General features: G+C 41.2%; 1 protein-coding gene across 1 annotated transcript; it reads right to left on the bottom strand.

Annotated features, from left to right (window-relative positions):
- Positions 1–2,491: 2,491 nt before the first annotated feature.
- Positions 2,492–23,642, bottom strand: LOC132816225 (patched domain-containing protein 3-like). The gene is made up of 6 exons (XM_060825719.1): positions 22,923–23,642; positions 19,658–19,779; positions 19,410–19,555; positions 15,336–16,904; positions 11,895–12,014; positions 2,492–2,532 (listed from the first exon to the last, which is right to left on the bottom strand). Exons 1-6 carry the CDS (start codon positions 23,640–23,642, stop codon positions 2,492–2,494), a joined length of 2,718 nt encoding a protein of 905 aa, XP_060681702.1.
- Positions 23,643–24,847: the final 1,205 nt, after the last annotated feature.

Genomic DNA, 24,847 nt, shown 5'->3' with positions numbered 1-24,847 from the left:
GCATATGTCAAGTATAGAAAGGTTAGATCAAGTAAATCCTTAGAAGATTATAAAGGCAGTAGGAGTATACTTAAGAGGGAAATCAGGAGGTCAAAAAGGGGACATGAGGTAGCTTTTGCAAATCGAGTTAAGGAGAATCCAAAGGGTTTTTACAAATACATTAAGAACAAAAGGGTAACTAGAGAGAGAACAGGGCCCCTCAAAGATCAGCAAGATGTCCTTTGTACGGAGCCGCAGGAGTTTGGGGGAGATACTAAACAAATTTTTGCATCAGTGTTTAAAAAGACATAGAAAATTTGAATGTAGGAAAATAGATGGTGACATCTTGAAAAATGTACATATTATTTAGGAGGAAGTGCTGGATGTCTTGAAATGCATAAAAGTGGATAAATCCCCAGGACCTGATCAGGTGCATCCTCGAACTCTGTGGGAAGCTAGGGAAGTGATTGCTGGGCCCCTTGCTGAGATAGATGTTGTGAAATTTGAAAGGGTTCAGAAAAGATTTACAAGGATGTTGCCAGGGTTAGAGGATCTGAGCTACAGAGAGAGGCTGAACAGGCTGGGGCTGTTTTCCCTGGAGCGTCGGAGGCTGCGGGGTGACCTTATAGAGGTTTACAAAATTATGAGGGGCGTGGATAGGATAAATAGACAAAGTCTTTTCCCTGGGGTCGGGGAGTCCAGAACTAGAGGGCATAGATTTAGGGTGAGAGAGGAAAGATATAAAAGAGACCTAAGGGGCAACTTTTTCACGCAGAAGTTGGTACGTGTATGGAATAAGCTGCCAGAGGATGTGATGGAGGCTGGTACAATTGCGACACTTAAGAGGCATTTGGATGGGTATATGAATAGGAAGAGCTTGGAGGGATATGGGCCGGGTGCTGGCAGGTGATACTAGATTGGGTTGGGATATCTGGTCATCATGGACGGGTTGGACCGAAGGGTCTGTTTCCATGCTGTACATCTCTATGACTCTATGACTCTAAGTGAGGTGCCGGAAGACTGAAGGTTGGCTAACATGGTGCCACTGTTTAAGGAAGGTGGTATGGACAAGCCAGGGTACTATAGACCGGTGAGCCTGATGGAGGTCGTGGGCAAGTTTGTTGGAGAGAATCCTGAGGGACAGGATATACATGTATTTGGAAAGGCAAGGACTGATTAGGGATAGTCGACATGGCTTTGTGTGTGTCACACAAACTTGATTGAGTCTTTTGAAGAAGTAACAAAGAGGATTGATGAGGGCAGAGTGATAAAAGTGATCTATATGGACTTCAGTAAGGCGTTTGACAAGGTTCTCCATGGGAGACTGGTTAGCAAAGTTGGATCTCATGGAATACAGAGAGAACTAGCCATTTGGATACAGAACTGGTTCAAAAGTAGAAGACAGAGAGTGTTGGTGGAGGGTTGTTTTTCAGAGTGGAGGCCTGTGACCAGTGGAGTGCCACAAGGATCGGTGCTGGGTCTACTATTTTTCATTATTTATATAAATGATTTGGATGTAAACATAGGAGGTATAGTTAATAAGTTTGCAGATGACATCAAAATTGGAGGTGTAGTGGACAGTGAAGAAGGTTACCTCAGATTACAATGGGATCTTGATCAGATGGGCCAATGGGCTGAGAAGTGGCAGATAGAGTTTAATTTAGATAATTGTGAGGTGTTGCATTTTGGGAAAGCAAATCTTAGCAGGATTTACACATTTAATGGTAAGGTCCTAGGGAGTATTCCTGAACAAAGTGACCTACGTTTATTAAATCATGAGGGGCATGGATAGGGTAAATAGACAAGGTCTTTTCCCTGGGGTGGGGGAGTCCAGAACTAGAAGGCATAGGTTTAGGGTGAGAGGGGAAAGGTATAAAAGAGACCTACATGGCAACTTTTTCATGCAGAGGGTAGTGTGTGTGTGGAATGGGCTGGTAGAGGAAGTGGTAGAGGCTGGTACAATTACAACATTTAAAAGGCCTCTGGACAGGTATATGAATAGGAAGGGTTTGAAGGGATATGGGCCAAGTGCTGGTTAATGGGGCTAGATTAGTTTAAGATATCTTGTCAGCGTGGATGTATTGGACCAAAAGGTCTGTTTCTGTGCTGTACATCTCCATGACTCTAATGACACTAAAAACAGACCAGCACTTCAGTTGTCCAACTGCAGTTCTCATTAAAGGGCAGTAAGTTTATCACCTTACATTGATTTACCATCCTACTATCCTCGTTTTGCCAGGTTCAAATTGGTTCCTTTGTATTTCCATGAGAATGTAAACGTAGGAGGTATAGTTCTATTAATTTTTTTGAATGACATTCATTCAGTATTCCTCCCTTTGTCAACTTCACTCAAAGCTGAATTATAACAATGACTGAGAATTGTGTTGGAAATTTCAGCTCTGGCTAGTTGCCCTGTCAAAGCTCAGTGGATTTCCCCGTCTTCTAACTTCCTTGATTTAATGGACTACAGATTTGCATGTTTTTAAAATCAATTTCCTTATGAGCAAATATTTTACTTATTAATAAATGAAAGAACTTCAGACACAGGAAGATCTGAAACAAAAACAGAAATTGAATACTGATAAATGGAACATCTGATGAAGAGTTTGCAGATTCAATCATTAATTCTACTTTCTTCCCAGAAATGCTGCCATTCACACTGTGTTTTTCCAACAATTTTTGTTTGTGTTTTCCTATTAAGTTCTTTTATGGAAAAACACAATTAATACACAGCTAAGTACAACAGACAATTGCTTCAAGAGTAGGTTAATATATTACTCAGTGTTTCTAATTTATAAATTAATTATCAAAAAAGCCAAAAGAAAGATCATCGAAACATACAGTATAGAATAGTCCCTTCAGCTCATCAAGTCTCTACTGCTAAATCTACATTAGTCTCATTAGATAATTTGTTCAAACCTCAGAAGATATGATCAAGAAACAAATTCAATATTTATTTTTCAGGTATTTCAGGCCCTTTCTGAGCTTGTTGGCAGCCCACTCTGGAGATAGAGTGCAACTGTTTTGAGGGACAACACGTGATCAGCAACATATTATGATTGAGGTGGTGGTGTCAATTCTCAGAGTGTTCAGCAGCATCAGGTAGAGACAAAAATGGCAACATGGAAGACCGTGAGGTGGCCCTTGAGTGCTACAGCACAGGAATGGAAAGTTTGCTGCAGCAGCACATTCCAGAGGATCAATGGAGAGAGAGAGGACTCATATTAACCCAAGAAAAGGGCTGAGAGTCATGATCTAATGCTGCCAGGTCTTTAAGAATAATCAAAGTGAGAGAATTGGCTAACACTTTAAAGTTAAGACCCCTTTTTTATATCTACTTCTTATTGTTCCTTCCAAGACTTAAAGGTTATTTCTCCACACCACTGAGAAGGATTTCTCCCCACCACAAAGAGGTTGCACATTTGGAAACATTTGTAATTCTTTTGACTCTGTGGACCTGGAGCTGAAATGTTATCCTGCCTTTCCCCTTTGGGTGATTGAATCAAGCCTTCTTCTGTTACTGTTGCACTGTCCTTTCTTGGAATTCTTCGCACTTCATCTCACCAAGTCATGCACCATTCACTGATAAGTTATATCCCACAAAAAAAAGTCTTCTTATGACAAGGGTATTTATTGAGAAGAAGTGGAAGTTGTGTCTAGTGCAGAATGGTGGGACGTTCTAACATGTTTTCTCACGTCCCAGAATCTAGGCCTAGCGGAAGCAAATTTATTGGCCACTGAAACAGGTGTTCTCTTCCTGGATGTATCCAGAGGAACTGTACCACCACAGCCTGCCAGACTGTTCTCTTTGGAGACTTGTAGAGGTATTCAATCATGAGGGGCTTGGAGAGAGTGAATACTAAGAAACTGTTCCCATTAGTGAAAGGATCAGGAACCAGTGGAAACCGATTTAAAATGATTAGTAAAACAAGAAATGGTGACTTGAGGAAAAACCTTTATGCATTGAGTAGTGCTCTGGAATGCTTTCCCTGACAGCATGGTGGAGGAAGATTCAATCATGGCCCTTCACTAAAATAGTAAATTACATGAAGTGACAAAGACGATTGATAACAGCAGTGCAGTTGATTTTATGTACATTTCAAAAGGTGTTGTATTAGGTTCCACAAATATATTGTTCAGAAAAATAGTGGCAGTAGCTGTGTGGAAATGGAATTTGGCTAATGGACAGAAAGCAGATGATGGTGGTAAAGAGTTGTTAGCCTGATTTTCTCAGATTTGAGGGACAGTATTTCAGACAGCTGGTCTTTTTTAATACATATGAATGACCTAGACTTTGATATACAACAAATGTTTTTTAAAATTTGCAGATGGCCTGAAATTTGGAAAAGGGCTTAACAAGTGAGGACCATAGTAACAGACTTCAGGGTGTCCGACAGAGTGATTGAGTATGTAGGCAGACGGTTGATGAAATTAAATGCAGACAAGTGTGAGGTGAAAATGTTTGGAAGGAAGAATGTCGACAGACAATGTAAATAAAATACTACAATTTTAAAGTGGGAAGTGGGAACAAAGAAGCGTGGGAGTTAATATGCACCAAGTTTTGGAAAGGCAAGTTCAAAAAGCTGTTCAGTAAATAAAAACACACAGAATCCTTGTCTGTGTAAATTGAGAAATAAAATACAAACAACAAGGAATGTATGCTAAACTTTTATCTATCACTGGCCAGGCCACAGCTCAAGTATAATGTCTCAGTCTGAGAAGCACATTTTAGGAAGGCAAACAAGACCTTCCAGAGTGTGCAGGTGAAATTTGTTAAAATATTTTCAGGAATGAATGAATATACAAATTGGGATTGTTTTTAGAGAAGGGTAAGTTAACAGACGATTGAATAGAGTGTGTCCAAATAGTCAGAAAATAATGTAAAACCTCTTCGTTTGAGGGAAAGATTGGTAAGCAGAAGGCAAAATTATGAGATAGAAGAATCAAGAAAATGTATTTAGGTAGTCATTTATTACGATCTGCAATGAAATGTCTGAAAGGATTCTGGAAGCAAATTCAGTGGTAACTTTCAAAAGTTTGGAGTGATTTTTGAAGGGAAGATAAAGACTTTCAGAGTTGATCAGGTAATTTAACCTTTCGGTGTACCCAACTATAGGCCTAATGCTTTCATGGTTGTATTGTACCTGAACTCTTCGATTGCAATGTGACTTTGAAAGGGTACAAGAGAGATAGTGATGTTAATGTACTAACAACTCAGAGGCTGTGAGACCTTAGGTTCAAATCTCACCATGGCACCTGGTAGATTATTTATGATTTAATGATTAAATCTGAAATATAGCGAGTGTCAATAATGATGGTAATGACAACCATATAGATTGCTGTAAAAGTCCATTTATTTCACCGATGTCTTTTAAAGAAAAAAATTTATTGTCTCTAGCTGTTCTGGCCTTTATGTGACTTCATAAGATCCACAGTAATATGACAGACTCTTAACTACCCTCTAAAATGATGCAGCAAGCCACTAGATTGAAGGCAATAATAGATAAACAATGAATGCTGGTTTTGCCAGCAATGTTATGAAAAAAATCATCAGCTTTGTGTGCAGCAACCTTCGCCCCAAACTGCTAATCTTTGAGAGATTTGGGGAGTGAGTGCTGAGGAAACCTGCAAGACATTTGTAATCTTCCTTCAGCAATCGTACACTGGATATTAATTGGGTGGCAAAAGCTGCTGAATCATTTGCTGGTGCCTCGATAACTACAAGAGTGATATAGAATCATAGAGTTATAGAGATGCACAGTACGGAAACAGACTCTTTGGTCCAACTCATCCATACTGACCAGATATCCCAACCCAATCCAGTCCCACCTGCCAGCACTTGGCTCAACCCTTCCTATTCATATACCCATCCAGATGGCTTTTAAATATTGTGATTGTACTAGCCTTTATCACTTCCTCTGGCAGCTCATTTCATACATGCACCACCCTCTGCGTGAAATCATTGCTCCTTAGGTCTCTTTTATATCTTTCCCCTCTCACGCTAAACCTATGCCTTCTAGTTCTGGACTCCCCTACCCCAGGAAAAAGACTTTGTCTATTTATACTATCCATGCCCTCATGATTTTATAAATCTCTATAAGGTCACTCCTCAGCCTCCAATACTCTAGGGAAAACAGCCCCAGCCTATACAACTTCTCCCTGTAGCTCAAATCCTCAATGTCTGCAAACCCAGCGGGAATTCAATGACTCTTGTGAACCTCATACCTCATTTTTAACGTTCACATCCATGTGAAAGCTGGTGTATTGTCTTCCCCCCAGTATCCTCCTTAATATTGCTGTGTACTGCTGATCTGGAAATGCAAGAGGAACTATATGTAACAGCCTGGAAAGTATCTGAGATAGTTATTGGCACAGTATTGCTATCTAGATCATCATGGACTAACTACTGCTCCAGGACACTGCATAGCCTATCTGGTGACCTTAAATATTCCACTTCAGAAATATCTGGGCACCTGTTTCATGACCTATAGACCATATGTGGACCAAATAAAGGCTTCTACAGGCAGTTGCCTCACTTGCAATCTTCTCACTGCTCTGCATACTGATTCACCGCTGCTACTGCAGCTACGTTACCTCCCTCCAGCGTAACAAACCAAAGGTTACTCCAATTCTATGAGAGCTTAGCTGGGGTTAAGACAGAAAACAAAAGCATTGGGAATCCACTAAGCAAAATAGTGTGATCGTACTCAGGAGCTATGTACCCTTTTAAATGGCATTTGCTGTCAAACAGTCATGCGATACAGGTGTCACCAGCAAGGGCAGTATTTATTAATCATTCCTAATTACCCTCAAGAGGATGGTGTTGAGCTGCCTACTTGAACCACTGTAGTTTATGTCAGTCTGTACTGTGTTAGGCTAATTGAGAATAACCCATCGCGAGTGCGACCTGACAATAGAGTTGTGATTTGCTTAAGATAGTAGTGCACAAGTTGGCACAGGGACATAGGACTTTGGAATAGGCATTCAGTCCTGTAGTCTTTCAAACTTGTTCTGTCATAACTCAGTTTTGAGAAAAGACTTATAACTAACAAAAAGGGGAATCCCAAAAGCTTCTGTAGGCTTACAGATAGTAAAAAAATGCTTATAGGAGGAGTATGGCTGATCAAAGACCAAGCGGGGATTTACACATGGAGACAGGGGCATGGCAACAGTGTAAATAAATACTTTGTATTTACAAAAGAGAAGGATGCTGCCCTGGCCATGGTGACAGAGAAGGAGATTCTGTCACGAGAATGGTTCAAATTTAATAAGGAGAGACTCTTGGATAGACTGGTGGCACTTAAAGTTGATAAGACATTGGAACCGAATGAGATGAATTCAGGAATTTAAATTAACATGAACAACCTGCATACTGATGTCCAGTTCGCATACTGCCAGGGTCGCACAACTCCTGACTTCACTACAACTTTGATTCAAACATGAATAAAAGAGTGAATTCAGGAGATGAGGTGAAAGTGATAGGACTTAGCATCAAGGGTACGCTCAATGGAATATGGCTTCAAGGAGCCCTAGCAAAAATGGAATCAATGGGAATTGGGGACAAACTCTTCATTGGTTATAAGTCACAGCCAACACAAAGGAAGATAATTGTGGTTATTGAAAATCAGTCATCTCAGCTCCAGGACATGCTGCAGGAGCTCACCAGGGTACTGCCCTAGGCCGAACCATCTTTAATGGCTTCATCAATGACTTTCAGGTCATTAAGGTCATAGTGGGGATGTTCGCTAAAGATCTCACAATATTCAGCACAATTCGCATCTGCTCAGATACTGAAGCAGTCCATGTTCAAGTTCAACAAAAGCTGGACAATATCCAAGCTTGGGCTGACATGTGTCAAGTGATAATCATGCCATGCATTACTAGGTAATGAACATTTCCAGTAAGAGATATTTAACCAAACCCCCCTCAACATTACAATCACTGAATCCCCCAATATTAACATCCTTGGGGTTACCATTGACGACAAACTCAACTGGACATGCCACATAAACACAGTGGCTGCAACAGCAGGTCAGAGGCTAGGAATACTGCAGTGAGTAACTCACCTCCTGACTCCCCAAAGCCTGTCCACGATCTATGTGACACAGTACGGAGTCTGATGGAATACTCCCTATTTATCTGGCATAGTGCAACTCCATTAACACTCAAGAAACTTGACAACATCCAGGGCAAAGCAACCACTTTACCCACAAGCATCCACTCTCTGCACCACTGACGCCCAATAGCTGTAGTGTGTACTACTTACACTGTAGATATTTGCCCAAGCTCCCAAGACATCATCTTCCAACCCATGATCACTTCCATATAGAAGGACAAGGGCAGCAGATAAATGGCAACACCACCAACAGGAAGTTCCCCTCAAAGCCATTCATCATTCTGATTTGCAAATATATCTCTGTTCCATTACTGATGCTGGTTCAAAAGCTGGAATTCCCTCCCTAAAGCATTGTGGGTCAACCTTACAGCACATGGACTGCAGCAGTTCAAGAGGGCAGCCCACCAGTATCTTCTCAAGGATCACTAGGGATGGGTCATAAATACTGGCCCAACTTGTGAGGCAAATGACATAAAAAAGAATAAAATAAAGGATGTTAATTGATTTAATGAGTCGACAAAATCATGGCAAATGAATTTCAAGGGATGAAATCATCCACTTTGGACCACAGGACAGAATCTTAAAGTCAGAGAGATGTACAGCACAGAAACAGACTCTTTAGTCCAGCTCATCCAGGCTGACCAGATATCCTAATCTAATCTAGTCCCAAGTTTGTGAGAAGATTTGTAGCTCGGGTGCTCATTGTTGTGGTTCTGTTCGCCGAGCTGGGAGTTTTTGTTGCAAATGTTTCGTCCCCTTTCTAGATGACATCCTCAGTGCTTGGGAGCCTCCTGTGCAGCGCTTCTGTGCTGATTCCTCCGAACGAACGAACACACAAACGAAGTTGCATCAGGACATTATTCAAAAGGGCCACAACACACTGCAGTACACCAGAACTACAAAAAGAGGAAGAAGAACACCTATACAAGTATTCACCAAAAACGGATACCCGCGCAATTTCATCAACAGATGCCTAAGGGAAAGACAACGGAACGAGGACATGCCACAACCCAAAGGACTAGCCACACTACCATACATCAGGAGCATTTCTGAACTGACAGCCAGACTACTGCGACCACTAGGACTCATAACAGCACACAAACCAACAGCCATGCTCAGACAACAACTCACTGGGACAAAGGACCCGATACCCAGCATGAGCAAAGCCAATAGAGTGTACAAAATCCCATGCAAGGACTGCACAAAACACTACATAGGACAAACAGGAAGACAGCTAACAACCCGCATCTATGAACACCAACTAGCCATGAAACGACACGACCAGCTATCCTTAGTAGCCACATACTCCGATGACAAACAACATGAATTTGACTGGGACAACACTACTATTATAGGGCAAGCCAAACAGAGAACAGCCAGGGAATTCCTAGAGGTATGGCACTCATCCACAAATTCTATCAACAAACACATCGACCTGGACCCAATATACTGGCCACTGCAGTGGACAGCAACTGACAATCGGGAGTGGCAGAGACACACCACTGTAAGTACCAGAGTAATCAGCACAGAAGCGCTTCACAGGAGGCTCCCAAGCACTGAGAATGTCATCTAGAAAGGGGACGAAACATTTGCAACAAAAACTCCCAGCTCGGCGAACAGAACCACAACTAATCTAGTCCCATTTGCCAGCACTTGCTCATATCCCTCTAAACCCTTCCTATTCATATATCCATCAAGATGCCTTTTAAATATTGTGATTGTATCAGCCTCCACCACTTCCTCTGGCAGCTCATTTCATACAATACCGCCCTCTGCATGAAAACATTGCCCCCTAGTTCCCTTTCAAATCCTTCCTCTCTCACCCTAAATCCAATGCCATTTAGTTCTGGACTCCCCTGCCCCAGGAAAAGACCTTGTCTATTTACCCTATCCATGCTCCAAATGATTTTATAAACCACTACAAGGTCACCCCACAGCCTTCAACACTCTATCCCAGAATACTTACTAAATTATGGAAAAGATGGAAGCAGTAGAGGCCCAAAGACACTGTAAGGACCTGCTGTATCATTAAAATGTCATAGACAGGTACAACAATAATCACAAAGGTTAATGGAATATTGATTTTGTATCCAAAGGACTAGAATGCAAAGATTTAGAATTTGTACTGCAGGCTTATAAAACCTGGAGTACCGTGAGCAGTCCCAGGCACCACAACTTCTGAAGGATTAAAAATAGTTTTGGACAGAGTGCAGCATAGATCTTTTATACTGACATCTGGATTACTGCTGAATTAGAATCATATTACCATGCAACATAATTGTAAAATATAGCATTGAAAATCTTCGAATTATATATAGTTAGACAACAAATACATGTATAGTGCAGCATTTGTGAGTATAGCATATTTTCTTTATTGATAAAATATGAAAATTAACAAGTTTTAACACCATAAACTCTAAAACTCAGAAGTAAATATACAATGAGTTGATTGACTACTTTAATAATTTCTATAAAATTATTCTGTGCACTCTATGAACAAAACATTGATTTTGCTTTATTAGAAATCATAAAAAATCCATGATGCTTGGGTTTTCACTAACTGTAATTATTTAAAAAAATGAACACATGATCTGATGGAAATTATGAATGAGTGAAATATCTTCTCTGACAAAAATATGTTGCAAAATCGCTTGAAATATTTAATAAACAGTGTTTTTCAGAAGTTATAATATTCCGGTGCGAGATGAAAAGTTGTGTACCCAAGGTATAACATGCTCATTTTACTCCCTTAGCAAAAAAAAAGTCACACAGAAATCAGGCAAATATCTAATCAAGTCAACTGATAAATGAGGTTCTGCTCAAAGTGTAAAGTAGGAAAATTATTCCTTGTTATTTGTCATAGACAGCTCATGGAATTCCAGATGTCATCATATAAAAGTATACAGATATTTTGCTTTGACTTCCAACAACACAATAAATAATTGTCTCCAGGTACTATACTTGTTGATTTATTGTGTTAATGAATAATTTCATCACACATCTTAAGGTGCTGACAGGTAAATATTAATGTTTTCATTTGCAGTTCAATTTCTGGTAGTTTAACCACATCATTACACTATAACTTTTTTTTAAAGGATCTAGAACTGTATGACATTCAGGGCAAAAGACAATTTATATTTGTATACTGCCATACCAGATACTCAGTACAGCCATTGAATTACTTTTGAACTTTCACTGTTGTCATGAAAACAAACAATCCGATGTGGATAAATGATGGTCCAAACTAAATTTCCTGTCCCTGAATTTTAATGGTTTGACATTAGCACTAAATTCACCAGACCAAGAAGAAAAAAAAATTGGAAGAATAAAAGGAGGGGAAAAGAACATTAATAAGGAAATTGAAATAAAACAGAAAAAGAAATTAAACATATTTCACAGTAAAATTCAAAGTATCACCAATAAGCATTGTATCTAAATGTAGGAACATATCTGCCAAAACCACAGAGAGAAACTCTTTTCAGGTTCCAGGTATGGTCTTAGCAATGATTGTTAATGATCTGCTGCTACTGGGACATTCAAAGCTGCTAACCAATTGTATTAGTTGGAAGCTCTCTAAGGTAGCAACTCCTCCCCAAACAGTAGCACAAGTCTTGCCCTGAAACAATTAATAGTCTGCTTGTGAGTCAAATGCTTGAACATACTGGCTTTCTTATGACTGGACTCACAACCAACCTTCAGCGTCCATTAGAATTCAGATCCAACATAGCAACAGCTATAGCAAAAGTGAGGTGATCCTGGCTATTTGAGTCTGGCTGTCCCCCCTAAATATGCATCTTACCCAGAAATCTATAAACAATCTGCACAGCTATGTTATCGATGAAACCTTCTTTAAATCCAACCCTTAAAAATATCAATTTTCGCATGATGTCCTCAAAATCCCTAGACAGATATGGAAAATCTGGAATAAAAACAGAAAATATTGGAAACAGAAAGTACTGGAAAAACTGACAACATCTGGCAACATTGTGGAGACAGAACAGAGTTAACATTTCACATTTAATATGACTCTTCTTTCCTGCTGAAGAGCAGTAGAGATGTAATGGATTTTGTACTGGAGGCAAGTGATTAGTGTCAGGTAGAATGAAAGGGAAGGTCAGTGATTGTTTACATGGGCGGGAGAAATTAAATAACAAAGATGTCAAGGGACAGAAGGCTAAGAGAGTGCTAATGGTTCTCGTAAATGCAGATTGATCCAGAGCAAGAGTATCTGACCTTTCCATGTTAGGAGCCTCATTTAATTTTTTTTTCCCTAATCTAGAGAACCTGTAAGCAATTTCTGAAAGATTAAGATTGACACAACATTAAAAATGATATTTTAAAAAATTAAGGTATGCAGAGAACTTAAATGATTTTTTGAGCTAAAGAGATGTCAAAGCAGTAAATTCATAATTGGAAAATGACTAGTTTATAAAGGTATGCATGCAAAGTGGCAAGCAATAGAGTTAACTAATAAAGTGCTTCTTGCCTTTGGGATTATAAAAAGCAGAGTGAGAGATAGGCAGACAAGGCACCAGGGAAGGAGGTGAAAACTGGAGCTGAGCAAAGAAATTAGGTTTAACTGACAGTGAGCTTATGCTCACCCCGGATGGCGCACATGTTCTGACCTGGCGACAGCAGAATTCATCAAAAAGTCAGGATTCAGAGTAGGTTGCCTCTCAGATTTTCTTCTTTTCCCAGCCTGGTGGGTAGACTAATTTTGGATATCTGAAAGGGAGACAGGGATAGGTAGGGAAGAATGTGTCTGTGTATGTGTGTCTCATAAGAGCAGCTTCTGTCTGTGTGTGAGTATGTCTGTGTATCTGACTCATTCCCAAGCTAAGGCTCCTCACTCACTCAGTCTTACCTACATCTTCACAGATGCACTGAATGAGTTTGTGCTGATGTGTGAGTATGAGCAAGTGACATCCCTGAGACTGAGAATGATCAGGATACTCATGAGCTTTCATGTGTGCATCTCTATCTCGGGCGACCGACTCAACACAGACATCTACTATAAACCGACTGACTCCCACAGCTACCTGGACTACACCTCCTCCCACCCTGCCCCCTGCAAAAACTCCATCCCATATTCCCAATTCCTTCGTCTCCGCCGCATCTGCTCCCAGGAGGACCATAGAACATAGAACATAGAACATAGAAGGATACAGCGCAGTACAGGCCCTTCGGCCCTCGATGTTGCGCCGACCGAATCCTACCTAACCTATACTAGCCCAATAACTTCCAAATGCCTATCCAATGCCCGCTTAAATGACCATAAAGAAGGAAAATGACCAGTTCCAACACCGCACAGCTCAGATGGCCTCCTTCTTCAAGGACCGCAGATTCCCCCCAGACGTGATCGATGATGCCCTCCACCGCATCTCCTCCACTTCCCGCTCCTCCGCCCTTGAGCCCCGCTCCTCCAACCGCCACCAAGACAGAACCCCACTGGTTCTCACCTCCCACCCCACCAACCTCCGCATACAACGTATCATCCGCCATCATTTCCGCCACCTCCAAACGGACCCCACCACCAAGGACATATTTCCCTCCCCTCCTCTATCAGCGTTCCGCAAGGACCACTCCCTTCGTGACTCCCTCGTCAGATCCACACCCCCCACCAACCCAACCTCCACTCCCGGCACCTTCCCCTGCAACCGCAGGAAATGTAAAACTTGCGCCCACACCTCCACACTCACTTCCCTCCAAGGCCCCAAGGGATCCTTCCATATCCACCACAAGTTCACCTGTACCTCCACACACATCATCTATTGCATCCACTGCACCCGATGTGGCCTCCTCTATATTGGGGAGACAGGCCGCTTACTTGCGGAACGCTTCAGAGAACACCTCTGGGCCACCCGGACCAACCAACCCAACCACCCCGTGGCTCAACACTTTAACTCTCCCTCCCACTCCACCGAGGACATGCAGGTCCTTGGACTCCTCCACCGGCAGAACATAACAACACGACGGCTGGAGGAGGAGCGCCTCATCTTCCGCCTGGGAACCCTCCAACCACAAGGTATGAATTCAGATTTCTCCAGTTTCCTCATTTCCCCTCCCCCCACCTTGTCTCAGTTGGTTCCCTCAACTCAGCACCGCCCTCCGAACCTGCAATCTCCTTACTGACCTCTCCGCCCCCACCCCACTCCGGCCTATCACCCTCACCTTGACCTCCTTCCACCTATCCCACCTCCATCGCCCATCCCCCAAGTCCCTCCTCCCTACCTTTTATCTTAGCCTGCTTGGCTACTCTCTCTCATTCCTGATGAAGGGCTTATGCTCGAAACATCGAATTCCCTATTCCTGAGATGCTGCCTAACCTGCTGTGCTTTAACCAGCAACACATTTTCATGTGTGCACTCTCAAGTACACACTCACTCCCAGCAGGTCCAGCCCCGTTGCTACTGTTGGCGATGTCCAGACCTCTTACTGATCACTGTTCCTCCAATCACAGACTGCTTCTTTCTCTGATTTGTGAGCCTATCGGAAGAGAAGCTCCCCATGTTTGGAGGAATAGCTCCTTGCAGAACCAGTCTGAGCCACGGACCCTTATCTTGAATACTGGTCCATGAGCCAGATAGGATTCATTCCTGGACTCGGCCAGGTCACATGTTCAACAGCCTTAGTCTCGACTAAATGTTAATGGTATGAAAATGAACAGCTCTGTTGGAAAGCAAAAGCATGAAAGCAAAAGTGTCAAAACTGTCTATTGCTGCTGAGTCCAGAAGTGAGGGTTGAGCTTCTGTTCTTTGAGCTTGCACTGAGCTGCACTGGCACACTGCTGCAGGTCGAGGACAGAAATGTCAGTGTGAGAGAAAGGGGCATGAATTAGAATGACAGGCAGCTGGAAGGTTGGAGTCATGCACATGAACGGAACAGAGCTGTTCTGCAAGGTAGTCACCAAGTTCGAGCTTGATCTCACCAGGGTTGAGGAGGTGACACTGTGTGCAGCAAATACAGTAGGCAAGATTGAAAGAAGTTTAGGAAAATTGTTGCGTCATCTGGAATGGATGTTTGGAGCCTGAGGCAGTGAGGACAGAGGAGCTAAAAGGTTAGGTATTACATGTCATGCGATTGCAAGAGAAGCTACCATGGGAAGCACATGAATTGTTGAGGACATTTGGAATGGAGAAACAGGGACAGTCATGATCTTGCTCTCCTCCAAAACCTCTAAATGAATTTAAGTCACTTGTCATCTTTTCTTTAAAAGCCTCATTGGAATTGCCAGAGTTACCTGTCGGGTTGGTTATCTTATCTGACTTTGCATTGTTTGACTTTCTGCAGCTTGCACTAAATGTTAGAAATACAGGCAAAAATATAAGACCATGAACAGCCCCAAACGTTATGACAAGAAACATGATTTTAAAAAATGTCCTAAATATGTAACTTGCTGCAGCAGCCAGTACAACTACACCCAGTATGGTCGAAAGGGCCCCTTGGATGATGGGATATCCAAGGCTGTATAATGCATCAATACTTCGTTCATTTGCAGTTTCTCTGTCACTAGACACAAAAGCATATGAAATGTGAGCTGAAAAGTCCACAGAAAAACCAATACAAATGACCAGATTAATCATTGATATCGAATCTAAATTGACACCCCAGAAAGTCATAAAACCAGCCACAGCCACTAAAACTGATGCAGTAGAAAATGTTACCCATATAGAGCAGATTGGATTAGGTATTAACAATAGCGCAATGATCAGCATTACACTAGCAGCAACAACTACATTCTGTATCGTGTTGGATACAATAACAAGATATTGATCAAAATAGATAAATGCAGGATGATACACCAGCAAAGGGATTTGACATTCCTGTGCCAGCTTCCTTAATTCAATCAGCATGTTTTTCTCAGCGACTGAAGTATTGACATTAATGGTCTGAATGAAAAAGCGAGAAGCATCAATTCTTTGCTTACTTTCTGAAAACCTAGTGTCAAGTTCAAATACAGGAACAATGTGAAACAATGTAGATAAATTTTCCAAGAATGCATTTTTTTCCTGAATGTCTACTAACATCTGTTTCGATATGGCAATGTACACACGAAGCCAGGATTCTGACAATTCAGGATCTACATAGGAGTTGTTTTCCAATCTGCCCATGCAGGTTTCAATTTCATCCTGAACAGTGGAATCCCAATATTCCACGGGTTCAGTGACAGCAACCATAACGCGTGGTCCATATTTTGAGAAAAAATCACTTTGATCGTCATAGAATTTAATCACATAGGAACCATCAAAGGCCAGATTTCTGAGATCAATTCCCTCTTTGATATTTATACAACCATAAATACTGACAGCCAAATAACCAATATATAGGACAACCACAAGTGCCTTGGTCCAAATGTTTGTGAGCCATGGACCATAATATTTCTTAAAGATGAAATAAATTGGATGTTCTAGTTCTGCACCAGTCTCACTATTATAAGCTCCACCCACACAACACATTGAATAGCATTTAGAGTCTTCTGGTTCCTGATCACTTTTGACTTTTCTGAATGTCAACCAATGCCTGTTGCTGGCTTCTCTTCTCCCGTTCAATGCAAGAACAGCTCCAAAAAAAGTAATGTTATAAATGAAGCAAAACAGAACTGTTGTGCCTGTGTAAACACAGAATGACTGCACAGATCGAAAAGGTGTCATAATGCCAATATAAAAGGCCAAAACATCAGTTAGAGTGGTGATTGTAATAGAGATGGCTGCTTCAGCGTATGTATCAGCAAGGCGATCTTCAACTTTATCTGTGACCTTGGTCATTTGCCAACTGGCGAGCATGACAAACATATCATCTATACCAATACCTAGAGAAATGAGAGAAGTGCAGCAGTAATTATCAATCAATGACTCCAAACATTGGTATTTAAAATTTAATATTCTCATCTGAATGGTGCCTGATGAGAAAGCAATGCTTATTATCAAACTTTTTTTTATTGATTTCATGGGATATGGGCATCATTTTCTAGTTTTAGAACTACTTTTGTACTTTATTCATTTTGAACTGAAGTTAAATTTTCCATTCGTCTTCCCTATTACCTGCTGAACTTGTAAATTAACATTTTGTAATTGTATTTTATTCATTTTCAGAATATGGTCACCATTTATTGCCCATTCCTAATTTCTCAGAGGGCAGTTGAGAGTCACCTCCATTGTTGTGGGTTTAAAAACATATCCTATTCATTTACCCATCCAGATGCCTCCTCTACCATTTCCTCTGGTAGCTCATTTCATACCTCTGTTGCATGAAACATTGCCCTTTAGGTTCCTTTTAAATCTTTCTCCTCTCACCTATGCGCTCTAGTTTTGGACTCTCCCACTCTTGGGAAAAGACCTTTGCTATTTAGCCTATCTATGCCCCTCATGATTTCGGTAAGTCTTTAGAAGGTCATCCCTCAGCCTTCAACACTCCAGAGAAAAATGCCCCAGCCTATTCAGCCTCTCCCCATTGCTCAAACCTTCCAGTCCCAGCAACGTACTTGTAAATCTTTTCTGCACCCTCTTAAGTTTAACAGCATCCTTCCCACAGAAAGGTGACCAGAACTGAACACCCTATTCCATCTGTGATGGGAACATTGTTGGAGTCTATATTCAAGCACGGGATAACTGGATACCTTGAAAGTTTTTTTTCCCGTTGATCAGGGAAAAACAGCATGGATTATAGCAAGTAGGGCATGCCTGAGAAAATGCATTTTTTTTTGGGAAAAGTGACTCAGTTAGTAAAGGGGAATATCTTCAGATGTTGTTTATGTAAGTTACAGAAGGCATTTGATAAGTCGAACATAAGAGACTGCTAACTAAAGTGCAAGCTCATGGAATTGAGGGCAAATTACTGGCATGGCTTGAAATTGTCAAGTGGCAAGCGACAGAAGGTAGGGAAAATGGGTAGGTACTCAAATTGACAAAATTAGCCAGTGGTGTCCATAGGGATTTGTGTTCGGGCCTCAATCATTCATTAACATTATTTATTAATGACTTGGATAATGGCATGGAAAATTATATATCCATATTTGCTGAAAACATAATGCTAGGCTGCATGGTAGACAGTATGATGATAGCATAAAATTACAAAGGGATATTGATAGACTAGGTGAATGGGCAAACCTTTGGCAAATGGAGTTAAATTTAAGGAGGTGTGATATTGTGTATTTTGGACCAAATGAAGGATCAGGGTACTTTCTAGATCTTATGAAGTTAAATTCAGTCTTAACCCAAAGAAACTTGGGCATCTAGGTTTGTTAATCTTTAAAATGTTACAAACAGGTACAAAATAAACTCCGAGTAAAAAATGAGGTCTGCAGATGCTGGAGATCACAGCTGCAAATGTGTTGCTGGTCAAAGCACAGCAGGTTAGGCAGCATCTCAGGAATAGAGAATTCGACGTTTCGAGCATAAGCCCTTCATCAGGGCTTCATCAAAATAAACTCCAGAAAGTGAAAGGAATGTTGGCTTTTATAGCTCGAGGTGTGGAGTACAAGGTTACAGAAGTTATGCTGTAGTTAGATAAATCCTACTTGAAATACTGTGAACAGCTTGGGCACCACACCTGAGGAAGGATATCTTGGACTTGGAGGACATATAATGTAGGTTTACAAGAATAATATCTGGACTTTAGGGATTGGGTTAAGAGGAGACATTATACAAATTTGGCCTGTTTCTTCTAGAATTTAGAAGATTTAAGGGGTGACCTGATTAAGATCCTCAAGATATTTACAAGCAAAGACAGGGTAGATAAAAATAGACTATTTCCACTAGTTAAGGTTTCGAGAACTAGGGAACATAGTCTGAGAATTAAGGTCAGGTTGTTCAGGCGAGATGTTAGGCAGCACTTCTATAAAGAAAAGATGCTTGATGTTTGAAACTCCCATCTACAAAAAACAGTGGATGTGGGATCCGCTCTTAATTTTAAGTCTGAAATAAATAGTCTTACCAGACCATAGGGGTTGCTCTCTCGTGAGAGAGAAGTGATAGGTGGTGATTTAACCTAAAGGCCACCAGACGTCAGGCGAGGGAAGAGGTTGGGAAGAAGAGTCCTTCATGGTAACCTCAAACCGGTGATGGGAGTTGAACCTATGCTGTTGGCATCACACTGCTCTTTAAACCAAAGATCCAGCCAACTGTTAAGCAAAGGTATTAAGGGATATGGGCCAAAGGTAGGTGTACAGGGTTAGGCCATAGATCAGCCATTATCTCATTGAATGACAGAACAGGTTCAAGGGATTGAATGGCTTATTCCTGTTCTGATTGTCCTATGCAAAATCATTTGAAATTTGATCATACTTATACATATTTGTAATGTAAATATTACTGACCTAGAATCAGAAATGGTGCATTAGCGGTATTGATAGCAAATTTCATCCCACAATGTAACAGCAGTCCGAATCCTGACAGTACAGCTAATCCAGCCGATATAACTCCCAGAGCAGCAACCCATACCTTATTCCTCACAGAGTCCAACCTGAAAATAAATTTGATAACCTTCGCTAACACAACAGATTTTTTTTCTATGAAGTATTCCATGAAAGCATGTTATAAATAATTATGAAAAAATAAATTTTACCTCATACAAGATACGATAGAAAAGAATATTGAAAGAAAATATGTGACAGAGAACAAAGGAATAATTTTCTTAGCCGTCCCTTCAAATTCTTCTTGTCTTGAGATGGATGTGAAATAGGAAACCTAGAATTCAGGAATAAAGGTTAGTAATTATCAGAGATACTCTCAAGTTATTTTCAGAAAACAATGTCCTGAGCAGCTGTGGTATGTAGGAACTGGTGGATGCTAGAGCAATCCATGGTGACCACATCTGCAACAAATATCAGCTGCTCCAGGATATCAACTCAGAGCTAATGAGCTGTGGTCCAAGCTGCAGACACTGCAACACATCAGGGAGTGGGAGAGAAAACCCAGTCACTGTTACAGGAGGCAGTCATACCACTTAGATTAATTACATCAAATTTGCTGCATGATCAGGGACAGTAGGGCATCACTGTGATATACAGACCCACAATTTAGTTTTGGAGGAGTGCCTTTCTCCAATAGGTACAAATTCCTTGCCCCTAGGGTGGACAAGGGCACAGGCTGCAGGCAGGATGAGTAAATTAACCTCAGCACTGTGGTTCAGAGTCATTCAAGTTGGGGGAGAAAAGAGAACACGTGTAGAAGTAGGGGATAGCTTTGTTAGGAGAACAGATAAGTTAGAGTCCTAAACACTGTGTTGACTACCTGCTGCCACATTCAAGACATCCCTTTTGGGTTGGGAGGATCTTGGAATGAAAGAGGAAGGATCCAGTTGTTGTGGTTGAGGTAGGCACTAACGAAAAGGTAGGACTAGGAAAAAGGTTCAGCTGTGCGATTACGAGCAGCTAGGGGTCTACATTTAAAATAATCTCTGTATTACTCCCTGTGCCAGGTGCAAGTTGGCAAAGGCAAATTAGATCAGAGAAGTAAATGTGCGCCTCAAAGATTGCTGTGAGAGAAATGGGTTCTGATTCACCGGCCACTGGCCCCAGTACTGGGGAACGAGAGAGCTGTTCCACTGGGATGGACTCCATTTGAACTATGCTGGAACCTGTATCCTGGGGAATTGTATAACTAGAGTTGTAGATAGGATTTGAAAATGTAAAGAAGGGGAGGGCTAAATTGAAGGTAAGTTTAAAAACATCAAAAGGAAAAGGAAAAGAGAGAGCAGAGTTGCAGGGAAGAGGTGAACACCAATCACAGAGTGACATGGACAATTAGGAATTATATATAGAAAGTAGAAACAGGATAAGTAATAATATATCAAAATTTAGGACTCTATTTGAGCATTAAATAAGGCCTTTTAATGAACCTGTTCAGAGATTGCATGTCACACCTCTTGAGCAGATGGGACTTGATGCCTGGCTTTCTGGTCAAGGGTAGGGACATTACCACTACACCATAAGAACCCTCAGGACTCTTGATTTGAAAGTATTGTGGAGTCAAGAACTGCCAACTAGTGGCTGTGCTGGAGCACTGCCACCAATCCTCATTTCTTGTTCTTTTCTTTTAATCAGTCTCTTCAGATGTGTTCTGAAACCATGATATTTTTACTCGACGTGTTCAGAGATGTCATGACACACCTCTGGAGTAGTTAGGATCTGAAACCAGGTCTTCTGGCTGATAGATAAGCACTTATCACAGAGCCAGGGTTAAATAATTTATTCAAGTTCTGGGCTGTGTTATTTACACATTTCCAGCTTATTACACTTCTCTTGGGCTGGTGTACATGATTCTGGTCCGTTAGGCTCAAACGCAGGGGCACTACGATTGTGTACAAGAGCCTTCAAGGCTCTTTATTTGAATAAGTTTTCTAACCAACTTGTTCAAAGATGTTGCTATACAACTCTGGGGCCTGGGTTCTCCTGGCTCAGAGATGGAACTCTACCACTGTACCACCATTGCCTAAGGTTCTTTATTTCAATGTATACAGCATTCACGGGAAACAGATCAGTATAATCCTTCCAGCTGGATGTCGGGGGGATGTCTTAGACGTTGCTTGTGTGGTTAACTCTGTGAAAGACATAAAATAAGGTTAAGAAGGCAAGGAGGGAGAGTTTGCAATGACCACCAACATAGAGTGAAATTTGTATCGTTAATAAGGGCCATTTTCTTTGCTATAGTATTAGAGAGAAAAATGATGTTGGAGATGAACCAAGGACAGAAAGGCCCAGGGATTTCCTTTTGAGGAAGATAGCGATGTCAGAGCTGAAGAGGAGGGAGACAATATTTGTAAGAAGGAACGGATGGCAATATTAATCATCATGGGGACCACAGTTTGGTTATCCATTTGGTAGGAATATGGTAATTCTGCAATTGTAAGCAAACATTACAGACAAAAACACAATACTGGAATATGTGGCCCAGGGAAATCTACAACGATGAATGGCTAAGCCTATCTTTTGAAATAAATGTTCACCCACATCCCCTAAAGTTAAGGGAATAGAGATGACCAGCTTTTTGAGCTATTTTCAGTTCTGAAGAAAGGTCACGCTGGACTGAAGATATTAAGTCTGTTACTCTTTCCACAGATACTGCCAAACCAGCTGAGTTTCTCACTTTCTATTTTTATTTTAGATTTGCAGCATCAGGAGTATTTTGCTTATATTTGAGATGATTACAATACCAGGGTGAGGTACAGTAATGGAGACAATAGTATCAAAATTGGAGATGAACCCACATTCATAGGAAGATCACCAATCAGGGAAATCAGGCTAGGAAACCCAATAGCCAAATTTGAAGTAATGAATTAAACTGGTGTAAGCAATCTAGGAAGATACACGTGGACCTGTGGTGAGGGAAGCATGAATGCCCATCCTGGACCCATGTCAATCATTTGAAAAACTTGACAAACTCCATAAGGGATCCTTCAGTGATCCTATGAAGGTCAACTGAATGGGCCTGCTTCAGCCTTCAAGCAGTGAAAGGAGTGAACCTGAAAACTTTCTCAGTCTTAGAATTCTCATGCTTTATTTTAATTCCCTCCATGGTCTCTTGCTTCCCTGTCTCTGTAAGCTCTTCCAGCTCAATAATTCTCTCAAATATCTGCACTCACCTAATTCTGGCTTCTTCAGCATCCCTGCATTAAATTGCTCCTGCATTGTAGGTGGCATTTTCAGCTGTCTAGGCTTCAAGCTTTGGATTTCCCTTCCTAAACCTCATCACCTCTCTCCTGTTCATTACACTCCTCAAAGTTTACCTTTGACTGAATTCCTGATCAGCGCCTATTTACTCCTCCTCTTCATGTCATTTATAATGCTTCTGTAAAGACTTTCAGAATTAGAGGCTCATGAAAAACTCACCATAATACTCTCCTGATCTTTCAGTTTGTTCGGAAAAACCTGAAGGAAATTCTTCAGCCACAGCAAACTGAGGGTTTTCATGTCATCATTATCTTCTTGTAGGTAATAATCCAGTCTAATAGCCTTTGCTTTATTAATATAATTTTGATCTTGGACAACACCTCCAACAGCCAAACCAATAAAAGTCTTATTCATCGTAGGGTAAGAAATCCTCGTGTTGGTTGCTAGACTGTGATTTATAATATTTAAAATTTCATTTCCAAAGCACGAGTTTGCCATCCGTGTACAAAGAGAAGAATAGGTGTACATGACACCTTGACTATTGTTGATGCTGAGCTGCTTTACATCAGCATCAAGTGAAAGAATCTCTTGAAATGCAGCAGCTGTCAAGATATTGTCATCTTTCGATACAGCAATGAAAGAAGCAAACACCCCCTCTGTGTAAAGTCTCTGACTGGAGAAGAATTCAGAATCAGTGGTTGGAAAATGTTTTGTAATGAACTCTCTCTCAGATTTTGCTGGTCCGTATATGGGTGTAAATTGCTCCTCTATGTCATTGCTTTCATGTCTCCGTAAAGAAGAAAAACCCGAACCCAGAGCAGCAGAAAGTATCAGAGGAAACGTGAGGAAGCACCAGGAATATTTACTCACGAGGATTCCAAGTTTACGAAAAGCCCGGCGGAGAAGTTTCTCGATACAATTTGTCCTGCACTGAGTCATGCTGAGAGATACCATGGTAAAACAAAACCTGACTCCACAAACTTTCACCTCAACATAGTCCAGTGTTTACCGCGGGGTAAAAAAGCAACTTCTCTAGAGATAAGCTGGATGCTGCTGCTTCACTGAGCTGCTGGAATGAAATCACACAGGAGCTGTTCGAAGCTGCTTCTGAGTCCATTTATTTTGAAAACACTTTCGCCGGTGACTCTGGAAACGGTCCTGATTTAGCTGTTAGATCTTTCCTTCTGTTCAGTTAGAGTTCAATAATGTAATGATTAATGTAATGTTCCATGAGTACTGATGTATGAAACTTCGGGGGAGTATTAGGTCATTCTATGCAGGAATGAAAAATTGAGGAAGTAAACTGTGATAGGTTAAGGCAGCAGGGTTTGTGAGACATCAGGCTGATCTTTCAGGCTTTGCCAAGGACAGGTGTCAAAAATATCATTGCTGAGGGGGTGAAGCGGGGGAATTCCAGGACTGTGACCCAGCAACAGTGGAAGAACAGTCTTACAGTCCCAGATCATGACGGTGTGACCTGGAGGGGAACTTACACGCAGATGTGACCTCCTTCATTTGCAGCAGTGTTGTTCTTACTGGTGAAGATCATGAATTTGAAGACCCTGCCGAAATAGGCTTGGTTAGCTCTTGCAGTATATGTTGTAAATCGTGCCCATACCTGCCAGTGTACATGTGGTAGAGTTGGTGAACGTTGAAAGTGATAAATGGTGTATCAATCAAATGGGCTGCTTTGTCCTGGATAGTGTGGAGAGTCGTGAGTGTTGTTGGAGCTACACTCCAGGTGATTAGAAAGTATTCCAACTTCTGCTTACTTTCAGTGACCAGCATGCAAGGACATTCAAGCTTTAGTGCACCTCACTGTTTCCTAAACTATCACCATTCAGATAATAATCGGACTTCCTGTTTTTGCTACCAAAGTGGATAACCTCACGTTTAGTCACCTTATACTTCATCTGCCATGCATTTGCCCATTCACTAACTTGTTCAAGATGTACTGAAGCATCTCTCTATTTTTGAACAGATAAGTAATGTATTTTGGATGTTATTGAAATGGAGTTCCAGAAGGCACTTGACAAATTCCATAAGGTACTGTTAACTAAAGTTGAACTGACAGAATTGAGGGCCTGTCTTTCAGTAGCCAGAGACAGGGCATTAAAATAAAGAACTCAAATTGGCAGAATATG

This window comes from Hemiscyllium ocellatum, chromosome 5 (assembly GCF_020745735.1).
Source record: "Hemiscyllium ocellatum isolate sHemOce1 chromosome 5, sHemOce1.pat.X.cur, whole genome shotgun sequence".
Lineage (NCBI taxonomy): Eukaryota > Metazoa > Chordata > Chondrichthyes > Orectolobiformes > Hemiscylliidae > Hemiscyllium > Hemiscyllium ocellatum.
The sequence above is the reverse complement of the archived record's forward strand: the minus strand, read 5'-3'. Positions and strand labels throughout refer to the sequence as shown.

Coding starts and splice junctions, on each gene's coding strand:
- LOC132816225 (XM_060825719.1), bottom strand. CDS start 23,642: ATGACTCAGTGCAGGACAAATTGTATCGAGAAACTTCTCCGCCGGGCT. Junction 19,780..22,922: donor AAGATCAGGAGAGTATTATG/GTGAGTTTTTCA, acceptor CCTGAATTCTAG/GTTTCCTATTTCACATCCAT. Junction 2,533..11,894: donor GATTGTTTATAGATTTCTGG/GTAAGATGCATA, acceptor TTTTTGTTTCAG/ATCTTCCTGTGTCTGAAGTT.